The sequence below is a fragment of the Trachemys scripta genome, chromosome 2, assembly GCF_013100865.1.
Source record: "Trachemys scripta elegans isolate TJP31775 chromosome 2, CAS_Tse_1.0, whole genome shotgun sequence".
Taxonomy (NCBI): domain Eukaryota; kingdom Metazoa; phylum Chordata; order Testudines; family Emydidae; genus Trachemys; species Trachemys scripta.
In genome coordinates this window covers 4,720,471-4,733,793 of record NC_048299.1, presented here as the reverse complement: position 1 = coordinate 4,733,793, position 13,323 = coordinate 4,720,471, and the positions used below count along the sequence as shown (strand labels likewise).

The 13,323-nt window shown below is 47.9% G+C and overlaps 1 protein-coding gene across 6 annotated transcripts in view; it reads right to left on the bottom strand.

The window, feature by feature from the left end:
* ALS2CL (ALS2 C-terminal like) overlaps positions 1-13,323 on the bottom strand; it is a 62,787-nt gene that overhangs the window by 7,218 nt on the left and 42,246 nt on the right. For 5 of the 6 annotated variants that reach the window (XM_034759768.1, XM_034759763.1, XM_034759764.1 and 2 more), the window contains exons 12-20: positions 12,885-12,983; positions 11,113-11,271; positions 9,080-9,191; positions 7,593-7,670; positions 6,206-6,333; positions 4,267-4,440; positions 3,577-3,670; positions 2,295-2,452; positions 170-238 (exon numbers count right to left, since the gene is read on the bottom strand). In XM_034759768.1, the coding sequence (XP_034615659.1) occupies positions 170-238; positions 2,295-2,452; positions 3,577-3,670; positions 4,267-4,440; positions 6,206-6,333; positions 7,593-7,670; positions 9,080-9,191; positions 11,113-11,271; positions 12,885-12,983 (1,071 nt within the window). The remainder of the gene's footprint in view (positions 1-169; positions 239-2,294; positions 2,453-3,576; positions 3,671-4,266; positions 4,441-6,205; positions 6,334-7,592; positions 7,671-9,079; positions 9,192-11,112; positions 11,272-12,884; positions 12,984-13,323) is intronic. The other variant, XM_034759765.1, reaches the window with a different exon arrangement.

Sequence of the window (13,323 nt, the reverse complement as noted above, 5' to 3'; positions counted from 1 at the left end):
CGGACCCGGAGGTAAGTATAGACGTACCCTAGGTGTGGCTGCACCAGCTACGTGGATTTATTGCCACAACCGAAGGCTAGGAAACAGGATGGTCTCCATGCCTAATGTTTCTTCAGAAGAGGTAAAACAGAGATGGCTTTAAAACCAAATGACCATTAATCCCAGCCACCTTTTCTCTCCATCTTCTGTCTCTGCCAGCGGTTGGCCTTTCTGCTCCAATGCCAGATGTAGTAAACCCCTGAAAGGCAAGTAGAAGATTTAGCTTCTCATTTTCAAGGGTAACTCAGTCATTTACTAGTTAGCATTAGCCAGATCTTCTCCCCCTGCAAAATTGGCAGCTATAACAGTAACAGTACAGGAGAGGCAACAGCTTACTTAGTGCATTCAAAATGAGTGGATACTTCATTGAGGATGGAATGACTTGTTCTAGAAAATTATTTTAGATCTCTGGACTGGGGGCACCCATACTTTGCACAGAAATCACTGCTGCGAAGGGTTTAATACTTGAAGATACTCTGTAGGCTTAAGTGCCAGCTCACAACAGAGGTATGTATTACATTGCTAGAATGAGTTTCTGTATCACCAGTGCCCATAAGGAATCCAGCTGGGAAAGAATTAAGTCTCTAGAAGAGGCAACATAACATAAGGATGGCGATACTGGGTCAGACCAATGGTCCATCTAGCCCAGTATCCTGTCTTCTGACAGTGGCCAGTGCTAAGTGCTTCTGAGGGAACGAACAGAACAGAGCAACCATCGAGTGATCCATCCCCTGTCGTCCACTCCCAGCTTCTGGTGAACAGAGGCTAGGACACTCAGAACATGGTGTTGCATCCCTGCCCCTCTTGACTAATAGCCAGCGATGGACCTAACCTCCATGAACTGATCTAGTTTTTTGAACCCACTATACTCTTGGCCTTCACATCATCCCCTGGCAAAAAGTTCCACAGGTTGACTGTGCATTGTGTGAAGTACTGCCTCACGTTTGTTTTAAACCTGCTGCCTATTCACTTCATTGGGTGTCCCCTAGTTCTTGTTACGAGAAGGAGTAAATAACCTTTCCCTTATTCACTTTCTTCACACCATTCAAGATTGTATAGACCTCTATCATAACCCCCTTAGTTGTCTCTTTTCCAAGCTGAAAGGTCCCACTCTTAATCTCTCCTCATACGGAAGCTGTTCCATACCCTAACCGTTTTAGTTGCCCTTTTCTGAACCTTTTCCAATTCCACTTTAATGCTTTTCCAAGGCACTTTAACGCTGTCTAAAGCGATCCCATTTGTAGGGCTGCCACTCCCATCTCAGATCAGCAATAGCTCTGTGTTTCCCTAGACAGTGTATGGGCTCAAGGAATAAGACGTCCAAAAGCTTCTTGTTCTGGACAATTCGTCCATTCACCTGTGAGCCTAACAAGTCAATTGCAAAATAGTGCAGCTCTATTCTGAAAGGCAACTAAAAATGGCATCAAGGGACTTCTGTCTCAATATTTCCTAAGCCAAATCGGTTCCATTTACAGTTAGATGGTTTTTGAGTGGCCAGCCCTGGACACAGCCAGCCAAGCTGGGTTCTTCCTCCTCACCCACCACCAGTAAGAAAGGGTCTGAAAATGAAGTAAGGCCATGCAGCCATTTTCAGTGGGTTCACACAGCCGTAACAGACTGGATCTTAGTAAGCCAGCCTGTTGATGCACAAGGAGGAACAGAATCCAACCCATTCTGCAAGTTGTGTTGGCTCTGCCAATTGCACAGGAGTAAAAAAGACAAACCCGCTTTTCTGAAGGCATTAGGGTGAAGAGATACACCCTTGAATACACAAAACAGACTGGTTGATTAAGACAGAGCTATGTTTTTCCCATAGTCATTTTTCACAATAGGATTTCCTTCAGCTATAGTTCATGAGACTTCATGGGGGCAGATTACCCCACATCTGCCCATTATGGCATTTCTCACCCCTTCCTCTGAAGTATCTGTTGCTGGTCACTGCCAGAGATAAGAAATTGTCTAGATGGACCATGCATCTGATCCAAGCTGGCAAGTCCTAGGTCACTAAGATTGTATATGGAGTAAAAGGGAGTACGTTTACCTAGGTACTACAGTGATGAGAGTCATAGGCATGAACACCTAAAGAGATAAACCTCTGAAGTAAACTTTCGGATGGAAAGAAACTGGATTGCACAGAAGTACTAGATGCACTAATCCAGGGCCTAGCCCCCCAAAGAATGAATTAGATTGCCTATCTAGCAAGTGTTCCTCACTAGCATATGATTGCATGGAAGCCAATTACACACTGGACTTACTGGTAAAGCTCCCATATTTTCTTGGCATAGTACTTGACCTCCTCTTGGGCCATGTTCAGTAGGTGTTTGTTTGCCCCGATCCCAGAGTACGTAGCCTGAAAAGCGAACGTCAGGGCCTTCAACAGCTTTCCTAGTGGGTGCAGGGAAGACTTAAAAGCCTGCAAGACAGTGGAGGAAAGTTCTGCATTTAAGGGATGGATTGCCAGGGTGAGTCCTCCCTTCCGCCTGGCAGGAGAGGGCCCTCAAAACCAAGCTGTAGATTAGCCAGTGAGACAGTTCCGCCGAGGGAAGATGAGCCAGTGGGCCTTGGTCCATATCTGGGCAAATCCCAAAGGGACGTAGCCTCCCTGCGATGGAGAGCCACCCAGCTCGACCTCTAGCCAGGGCCTTATGGTGGCTAGGCAGGATACTCTTTAGGTTCATATCCTATTGGAAAATGCTGCTATTCTCTTGACCCAATCCTGCTCGTGCTGAAGGGTAACAATTGGTGCCTCTAGGCACTATGACTATACAAATAGCATTTTGCCATTGACCTTCAGTGGGAAGTAAGGTCAGGCTCTCTCAGCAGAGGTCAAGGGATGGAGGAGACTGAATTACCCCTTGGGGCTAGTCCTTCCAACACAGCAGTAGACTTGTACTGCCACAGCCTGGGCTGGGAGGCTAGAGGTGAAGCTTCAGTCTCCAAGGCAGCCCAGCTAACCCTTTTCTTCACCAGCACCACAGCTCGCGCAGCACTCAGAAGAGAAAACTCTGGGGGTTACTGGCTGTGGATTGGTTAGAGTGCCTGGTTTTCCCCAGTCACTGGAGAAAAAGAGTGGTTGTTTCAGAGGGAGTTACAGAAGATGGGGACTTCCCAGTCAGGGGGTCTCTAGGTACTACTTAAGGCATGGCCGGGTTTGTGTCTTCAGGCTCAGCTCTCAGATTGCAGGGACTCAGCAGCCAGCGAGCTGAGTTTTACTTGAAGGGGAGGAAAAGCAAACAAGTGATCATAAGCCTCTGGAATGGGTCTGTAACTGGCAGAGCAGCCACAGGATCTGTCACCTCATCGTTCCTGTCCCATCCCCACCCCACCCCTTCTGTTTAGGACCCTCACTTCTGTTACGCTAGCTCCGGCCCAGCTCAGTGTAGATCCAGTGGTGCTCGGCCTGCATGGACAGTTTGCAGGACTGGAGCCCTAATGTACGTGTTCTACAGGACAGGGACCGTGTTCCTTTTGTGTGGTGGGCGCCTCCCATATCTGGGTGCTCCAGAGCCTTGGCGCACAGTGCATTTTGAGGGGTACCTTTTGTAAATAACACTGGAGTGACTCCAGCTCCTGATGCTGAACTAGTTCTTCAAGGACATCCTCCATCTTCCCAGAGACATCCTCGGGCCCCCTGCGAGGGAGGAAAACAAGTACAAGGGTGACGGAGGAGTTGTTGTTCAGCCCTTGGGCCTAACTGCCACCTACCTTGCGCTGTGTGTAATCATGTGTTACCCTTGGCACAGTATGAACAGATTCACAAGGCAGAGGAGAGTCAACTCCCCACCCTGTGTGTTCATGGTCTCTCTCAATGACTCTCTCCCCAAATTACTTCATTTATATGGAGTTATTTTTCCACCTTTCCCACTCCCTCTGAAGCATCATTTAATGGCCAAGTCATTCTTAGGGGGCTTAAACCAGCCAATAAGGCATCGAGATCCCTCCCAATACCATATCAATCAGGGTATAAGACAAGCTTGACCAGCTGAATCTCTTGAATTCTCCCCCGAGAAGCACCGTTGTGTTTGGTGAACACCGGCGTTGGACAGTATAAGCTGCACAGTAATCATGAGGAAGTGTCAGGTTCTAGCCTGACGGAACACACCTGCCCCAGCGAGGCAATGCCACCCATAGACAGGCTCGCAGGAGTGACTGGACAACCCGAGGTCAAGACTTGAACCCCACAATTGAACGCACTAGCCCACTGCACCGGGACAAGCCAGTTGTCACCTTTGGCAGAAGAGGTACTCCTGAGACTTGCGCAGCTCCTTGCTTGTCTGTATATGGAACCCGGTGAAGGACTCCTCCATTTCTTCTTTGCAGCCAGAGTGGAGGAATCCCAGAAACTGGTCGTAGATACCCTGCCATCTCTTCTCCACCGGGAACTCATCAAGACCCAGCTGACTACACAACAAAGATGAAGTTACGCCTTGCTTCCGTCCCCACTCCCTACATTGCCACCGACCGCCCCTTCTAATCATCTCGTGAACACAGTTTCTCCCGCCCCAGCCACTAGCACAACACCGCTGGGGCATGTAACAAGGAGCAAAGTTCAGCAGGGGTCAACTTCGATTTATTTTGTTGGCAATGAGATGCATTTGGCCAGGGGGTCCCAAAGCTAGGCACATGGACTATTGGTGGTCTAGGGTAGACTAGGCACACATTTGTGCCCTCTCCTTCTTGCTTACAGCTGCTTCTGCAGATAGAGAGGCTCTTCGCTTAAGAGCCTCACGAAGCAGCTAGTGACAGAGCCAGGCCAACTACCTCTGCTGGTAGCTGCTGTTATACAAGCAGAGGAAACAGGATTGGCTCTTGCGGCGTGGAGGAACCAGCCAGAAGTGGAGAGGAAACCTCCTGGGGAGAAGGAAATGGTGTAGCTGGGCTGCATGTCCAGGAATTCATCTCAGGGGAAGGCTGGCAGCATTCCAACTGCTGCCTTAATTCCTGGGTTGTATCAAGAGAGGTCAACTCGGGAACCGTGTGGCTGAGACTGATCCAGAACTTCCCTGCTGCAACGTGCATCACCCAGCTGCCTTCGCCACTCTCAGTTGGCTCCATATGGGTCTCCCTGGTGGAGAGGGAAGTTGTGAGCATCTCACACCCCTCTACAGAGGGCTCTGCTGCTGGGGGCCTTGCAACAGGTGCTGTAGGAATCCGCCCATTGGGTTCAAGTCAGAATTACCGTCTGCTTTCATGTGGTCGCCTGTCAGGGAGCGACTGCTGCGTAGGAAAATAGAGCTCTGACCACCCAGTAAGATATTTCAGCTTACCCATGGTGCTTCCTAATTCGAGCCAGCCATGCCCTGCTAAGCAATTCACATGCTGTCGCTCTGTCCTTGGATCACGGTTCCTTCTAACTCCCTGCCACATCTGGCAGTACACTGCAAGCATGAGTATCAAGAAGGGGGCAGGGAGTGGGTCAAATATTGGACCTCCTTCCCCCTTTTTTGTGAATCATAGAAATGTAGGGGTGGGGGGGAAGGGACCCTCCAGACCTCATCTACTCCAAGACCAAGTATACTTAGGCCATCCCTGCCAGGTGTTGAACATGTTCTTAAAAACCTTCAGTGACAGATGTGGCAGGGAGTTAGAAAGGACAGTGATCCAAGGACAGAGCGACAGCATGTGAATTGCTTAGCAGGGCATGGCTGGCTCGTCTTGCATCTGAAGAAGTGAGGTTCTTACCCACAAAAGCTTATGCTCCCAGTACTTCTGTTAGTCTCAAAGGTGCCACAGGACCCTCTGTTGCTTTTTAGAGATACTACAGCCTCCCCAGGCAACCTGCTCCAGTGCTTCACAATCCTTCTAGGTAGCAAGCTTTTCCTAATGGGATGTACGGCTAGAAATTGCGCCTCAAAAAACCGTCAAGACTTTGAGGAAAGGATGCCCTTGTTCTTAAGGCACTGGCTTGGACTCAAGATGGGATCAAATCCTGGGATCAAATCTTCCTCAGGCTCTGTAGGTGGCTTTAGTAAAGTCATTCATCTGCACATCAGAGCCTCATCTGTAGAAGTGGGGGAGGGTTCTCTTTCTCCTTTGGCCATCCTTGCTTATTTAGACTCCACTCTCCAGGGTAAGGGCGGTCTTATTTAGATGTACAGAGACTAGCACAGTGGGGACTCAGTCGGTGCTAATGGAATACAAATCAGAGTTATTTACGGCCACTCACACTTTGGTTATGGAGGCATCTTGCTGGTCGCTGGAAGTGTTCAGGATTCCTTGCGTCTGAAGCCCTTGGCCTGATTTGTTACTAAAGGTGCCCTCCAGAGTGAAGCCATTGGAAAAGGTCAGCTTTCCCTGAAACAAAAAATAAAGGGGTTATTCTATTGAGCTCTCGCTTGGCAGGAGGTTGGATAAGGTTCCAACCCCCCCTCTCGTGAAGCCCACAAGCAGGAACGATCCCTAAAAGGAAGTCTAAGAAGGTTATTTCCACTAGAAGGGCTATACATTGAAAGCACTCCCAATGCCAGAGAACGTCACGAAGACAGGAGATCCCAGGAGCCAAGAGACAGAAGTCCATTTGACTCGAGTGACACTGCCCATACTGATAGGACTCTGGATGTGGACATCCAGCTAGAAATGCATGGGTCCAATACGGCAAGTAGGACTAGGTATTAGTCATTGCCCTGAAGTTCCTGGCCTAAACCTAGAGGGATGGCTCAAATCGCCAAGATACAGTGAATATACAATCTGGAAGTCTAATTCTGGTTTAGTTTCTCCCCTGTTCCTTAAGGCACCAGCGGGCTTGGCATCATTGGTGTAGTGAGGTGAGCACAGGAAAATGTGCGCCTGGAAAGCTTGCAAGAATAGATCCCTTTTGAGTGCTTTTTACTACCCAGGTATGTGCTGTTCTGTGAGACAAGGTCTCTGGATTCTGCAGCTCTCTGGGGTGGCAGATGGGAAGTTCTGTGGTAGCTTGATTCAGGCTAGGAGGTTTAATGAGCTCAGCAACTAAGTAATTCATAGAGCCAGCCCTTCTTAGGATGTGAACCAGGGATCAAGGCCTGCTTGATCCCAAGTAAGGACCTTTTCAAACCCAACATTAATTTCAGTGGTAGTTGTGTCTAAGTGCTTTAGTTGGACTTAGGCAAACTCAACCCTAGTACGCTAGCTGTAAGATGTGGCAGACCCGTCAACCTCTTGTGGACTAGCCACTAGAAGGAGACAAAGATCCATGCTTAGCATGCGTTATTGGTCATCTTCATGTTTCAAAGTGAAGCCGTTGAAACAAATGGGGCTGCTCACACCTCTGAGCTATTGTTGTAGGCTAGTGCAGACACCACACCGGTACCAAAGCATTGTGTTTGCACTGTTCCAGTTTGTGGGGTTCTCTAAGCCACCATGAGGGTTAGAAACTTAAAAAACAAAGGTTGCATCTGATTCTGCAGCTGCAGAATCACAGAAAACATGGGACCATGCTAACCCTTTGTTGTAAAGTTTCTAGTGTGATAAAAGGAGCTGTAACTAATAGGAAAAAAGGTATGAACGTTGATGGACAGGCGTGCCAGCTTTCTTGAAAGTTAGTAGTAACACAGCAGGGTAGGCAAGTAGCTCACCTTTCCAACAAATGTCAGATCTCTTGTGAAGTTGCCTTCATAAACAGAGTCATTTTCTAAGAGGAGAATCCCGGAACCCTAGGTGATAAACGAACAGACATTGAGTGCAGAGTGGGGAATGAGACACATTGGCTTCTGTTAAGTTATTGCATTTTGTCCAACACATGGGCACACTGACATATGCCATTTGTGGGGTGCAGTGTGTATGGCACGTTATAGTGGGGAGGAAGATCGTGTATTAACATAAGCTATTGGTGGGAAAGGAGTTTTTTTTCCCCGCAAGGAAGTGGGTGTAATCATAGAATGTCAGGATTGGAAGGGACCTTAGGACATCATCTAGTCCAACCCCCTGCTCAAGGCAGGATCAATCCCCAGACAGATTTTTGCCCCAAATCCCTAAATGGCCCCCTCAAGGATTGAACTCACAACCCTGGGTTTAGCAGGCCAATGCTCAAACCACTGAGCTATCCTTCATACAGGAATGCTAGCTAGAGACGGATTTCCTATCCCAAGCATCTGACTTAAGTGGCCAGTGGTACAATAGGAACCAAGGAATTACCACACAGATCAAGCCAGTAGTCCTAGTTCAGTAGCCCTTCTCTGACCATGGCCAGTAACGTAACACGTATGACTCCACTACATATCCCCATACCCATTAAAGGCTGGTGTCAGCATCTACGAAATCCAAAGGTTACAGCAGTGCATGCTTCGGAGGAAGCAACAAGAAACTCTGGAGTGGCCAAACACAGAATACTGTGCCCATGGGGAAGTTGCTTCATGACTTCCGTCACTGTTTGTTTAGGCCCTGAAACCGAAAGGAAGGAAGGACGGACGTGTACACAAGAGGTCGTTTTTAGAGTTGGTTGGGAATCTGCCAGCAGAAGGATTTCCCTGTGGAAAATACTCTGTTTGCAAAATTAAATGTTTCTGAGAGAAAAGTGAGGTGCCCATCTAATAGGTCTTGTCAATTTCACTTTCTAGCATCTTCCAGGTTGGCATCCAGGAACAAATTCCCTTTCAGTTCTCAGGAAAAAGGGTCACGTTTTTGACTTTGTACTGATTCAGGATTAAATTGCTATATGTTAAGGGAGTTCTTTTTTCTGTCCCTCTCTAGTCATTTGCTAGTGACACTGGGTTCTCATTATCTATACAAGTGGATAATCCTTTTATTAGTATTACTAAATGCTTGGCCTCTACAGACAACCTTGTGGCAACAGCTTCCACGTGTTAATTGTTACTTTGCCTGCACCCTGAGGAGTTTACAGGTTGTTACAAGCCTGTACAGCACTTAGAATAATGGGTCCCAGTTTCATGGTTGGGTCTCCTAACACAGGGACTGCCATAATACATATATGTATGTTGCCTCCTACACATCTGAAAGATTCTTACTTTAATAAAAAAGTGTGTTCTCATCTTTTCCTCATACCCTTGAGAAGGGATTCCGTGGTCTATTGGCTAAAGTATCCACAGGAAAGTTATTTACTCACCACCATTTTATCCACATGAAACTTTCTTTGGTAGCACACGCCTGACTGGGTCACCACAATGCCTTGTCCATGCCTGTGGTCATCTTGCCATATCCCAATGTACCTCTCCCCTCTGGAACACAAGATAGGAGGCCCTCATACACCATCATTGGAGAACTTTGCACAAGGCCATTGAGAACTAAGACAATAAGCCAGCTTCACAGCAGGTGAAAGAAGGTGCTTGCTTACATCTGGGGTGAGTTTGATCCTTATGCTGTGGACAGCTTCTGAAAGACGTCAGGGATTGTTTGAACATTCACTTTGGACGGGTGTTTAAGTGTGTGAATTAGAGATAGATGTAGTAAGTTGGGAAAGGCTGGGTGGTTCTGATGACCCGCTATCCAGAGTGGTGCCACCGGTCAGGTTTCTGCATCTCATATGTCAGACCTTTTTTTTCCCCCCCATTTTGATGTTAGCCCAGATGTCACCCCTCAGTGTAGCTGCACAGGTGAAAGCCTCCTCCCTACATCCCATATTATTTACTCTGGTGGTGCTTTCCCCTGTTTCAAGCCTCTGCTTGACAGCAGAAAAGCACGGCTAAAATTCTAGCATAGATAAGGCCTGAACGTCCATCAGGGCATATATTTCCTGCGATGCAGCCAATGGAGTTGTTGGTCTTCCAGGCTTCTCCCCAGCTGTCACATAGTTCTGTGCAGACTGTGGCAAAAGGAAGGGTTATCTATGGGTCAAAGGCATTGGTAAGGATTTTGATATTCCCTCCCGGTTAACCGCACCCAGCCCAGAGACAAGGTAGAATCTTCCAGAAAGCTCTAGTACCCAGAGAGGATGATCTGCTCTCAATGAGGCGGCTCTAAGTCTTACACTTTGGTAGGAAGGCAGCAGGGACCAACCTTAACCTGGAGGAAGTGTTGCTTGGACCATGATCGTGGCATAGTCAAACCCCCCTGAACACCTTCCCCCAAAGACTAGATCCGAGTGTCCCCAGAGAACACCTGCTTACAAGCCCATAGTTGACTGAGGGACAGGACATAGACCAGCAAGCTAGAGCTGTCCACACATGGTAAGTCCTCCCATCTTGGCGACATGCTACAGATTTCCTCCATAAACCCTTGTCAGCAGGTCAGTGATTGTGCAGGAAGCCTTTGGAAAGCCAGGGAGATCTTTTGTTGATCAAAGCTTCAAGTTCAATCCACGTACTCTTGATTTAACAATGTTTCTTTTCAATGTTCTTTGACCCTACATCAGTAACGTACTTAACAGCCATCCAGCCACAAACGCAGATATACATTTCCATTTGCCGGAAGAGTCATGCATGCAAGGGGCCCCCACCCATCCCACTCTTTCTACAGCCATCCTGCACACAACTAGCAGAACATTAGTGGTCCTGACGTCATTGCAACTCAGACTGCTATTGCTGCAAGGGATTTTGCTGCAAGGGGCACTCATGGTTCTAAACTTGATATTCTGCCTTGGAACAATGTAATGATGCCAGTCAGATGGGTCAGCACACCCACATCCATATCAGGTCATCTCAGGTGTTACCGTTAGAGACTGAACTTTGATGGAAGCTTTTATCTGTTGGAAAGTGCAGTTCCATCAAAATCTAGGTCACCTTACAAACTTGTGTCAATTTTCATTTTGGAGAACAGCTAGAAAGAGTTCCAACCATCTCCACGTCCCGATTCAGAATTTTCAAATGAAGGGTTTCAATTTTTTGCTTTGAAAAAAAAATGGGTTTGGAAAACTTTAGTTTTCGAACAGAAATAAGGTTGAAATCAAAAGGAAGTGTTTCGATCGACCCAAAATTAGGGTTTTCTAAAATGTTTCTTGCATGGAGAATTTCAAAGTATTGGGGGTTTGTTCTAAATTGGAATGAAACCCAATTTTAAAATCCTTTGTGAAACAGAATTTCCAACCCTCAGCACAACTCAAACTTTGCCCATCTCAAGTTCGAGTCGAATATGCTTCAGACCAAGGAATGCTGAAAACCCAGGTGTTGTGAACACTTGCTGAGCTCCCTTCCATAACATTACCGGTCCTTGTCATCCCAGACTCCATATCCATTCTTCTTGTCATTATCCCACTGCCCTGTGTACTTAAATGGCTGCTCCGCTGAAGGGTTTTCCAGGATGCCAAATCCTTGACGCAGATTATCGTTAAAGTATCCTTTGTAAACCATCTCATTTCCATACCTAGAGAGAGAATGGACAGCATCATCTTTAAGACCAGCAGGCACTACCTATTTCTCTTGCGGTTGCCCTTGCTTAGTGCTAGAGGACTTCAGTTTCCTGGCAGCAGAGTAACAGTGGTGCAAGCTTCCCTACCAGCATGCATCAAGCCTGCCCTACGAGACACCACTTACAGCGACAAGAGTAGACGGGCCTAGACAACCAGAACCCCAAATCTAAGCCTTGAACTTGGACACTCCTCTAAGGGGGGTAAGTCCAGTCCTTAACCTCTCAATGGAGACTGCCAATAAGGGTACTAGAGTGTGTCATACTGACACCTGTTCACTAGGAACTGGGGATAGGTCTTCACTACCCGCCGATCCGGCGGGTAGTGATCGATCTATCAGGGATCGATTTATTGTGTCTCGTCTAGACACGATAAATCGATCCCCGAACGCACTCCCCCGTCGACTCCGGACCTCCACCAGGGCGAGAGGCGGAAGCGGAGTCGAACGGGGAGCCGCGGCCATCGACCCCGCGCCGTGAGGATGCGAGGTAAGTCGATCTAAGATACGTCGACTTCAGCTATGCTATTCTCGTAGCTGAAGTTGCATATCTTAGATCGATCCCCCGTCCCTCAGTGTAGACCAGCTCTGGGATTGAAACCCACCTGGTTTCACTCAGGCTCTCAGCCAACTAGGCAGATGGTAACACGACTGGGTCACTCCCATCCTCAGCTGGATTGGAGCTAGTATAGAGTCTCTTATGTTTTGTTTCTAAACACACTAGCCACCCAGGCTTCAGAGAGCATAGGCTGGGGAATAAGCCAGCCCCTAGTCCTAATTCTTATACATGCCAATGCATCTCCCTCTGCCTCTAGAAAGAAAACAATGTGGAGAGTTACAGGGCTACTGTGAAGGTTAGATGATGTTATGCTCCAAACACGAGAGACACTACGCAAGTAGTATAGCTGAGTTCCCCTCATATGGCCTATTTGTAATGTAAAACGATTAAACTTTTAACATAGCTAGAGAACTATTGCTATATGTCTCAGTCCAGTCAACAATGCAGGTATATTCTGCAGAACATTATGAACCCAGACATTAAAAGCCAGTATTAAAAGATCCTATCATAGTATTTGCCATTTTTGCTCACTCCATCAACTACCCTTTCCCCAGAAGGGGCAAGTACTTGCTGCTTTAGATGCTGGCAAACCCAGAATGCATTTGGCCAACTGAGCAGTGTTCCACATGGAGACACTCCTTGTTGACTCCTGGAAACATCTTGCATTCTAAAGCATGATTTGATAGCTCAATTCAGCCTGCGTAACTAGAAGTCATCACAGGAAACACAGCAGAGTTGCACTGTAGGTCTGACTCCCACTCCAGAGACCCAAGTTGTATTCTCGACTGCCACCAATTTGAGAGGTTTCTAGCAAGGTTGGCTAGAGCTGAGACGGCAGAGGCGTTGGTGGGTATTTATAAAGTTAACTATATCAGGATTGGAATAGTCAAGTTGGTATTACAGAAGCACCAACAGGTCCACAGCAAGGATCAGATCACCGAGAGGTGAGCAGCCACCCGCCAAGCAGCTAGGAAACTGCGCTCCCCAGAGGTCGTGCTCTGAGCATTACTTACTCACAGATTCCATAGCCTCGCATTTTGCCTTCACACCAGTGGCATTTGTAGCAGTCGTACCTGTCTTCGGAGATGAGCGGGACAAGGGAGATTCCAAACCTATAGAGTGCAGACAGGAGACTTCAGCATAAGGGCAGGGCGAGAGGGGGAAGAACAGCTACAGCAGAAGAATTTTAAACAGGTGTCACTCCGAAACCATCTACACCAAGGGAGGGAAAACTACGGCCCGGATCCGGCCCGTCAGGGCTTTCAATCCGGGCTGCGGGATTGCCAGCCCTGTGGTGCCGCAGGGCTAAGGCAGGCTCCCTGCCTGCCCTGGCCTGGCCCCGCTCCCGGAAGCAGCTGGCACCACGTCCCTGCAACCCCTGGGGGAGAAGGGGCAGAGGGCTCCATACACTGCCCTTGCCTGCAGGCACCACCCCCCACAGCTCCCATTGGC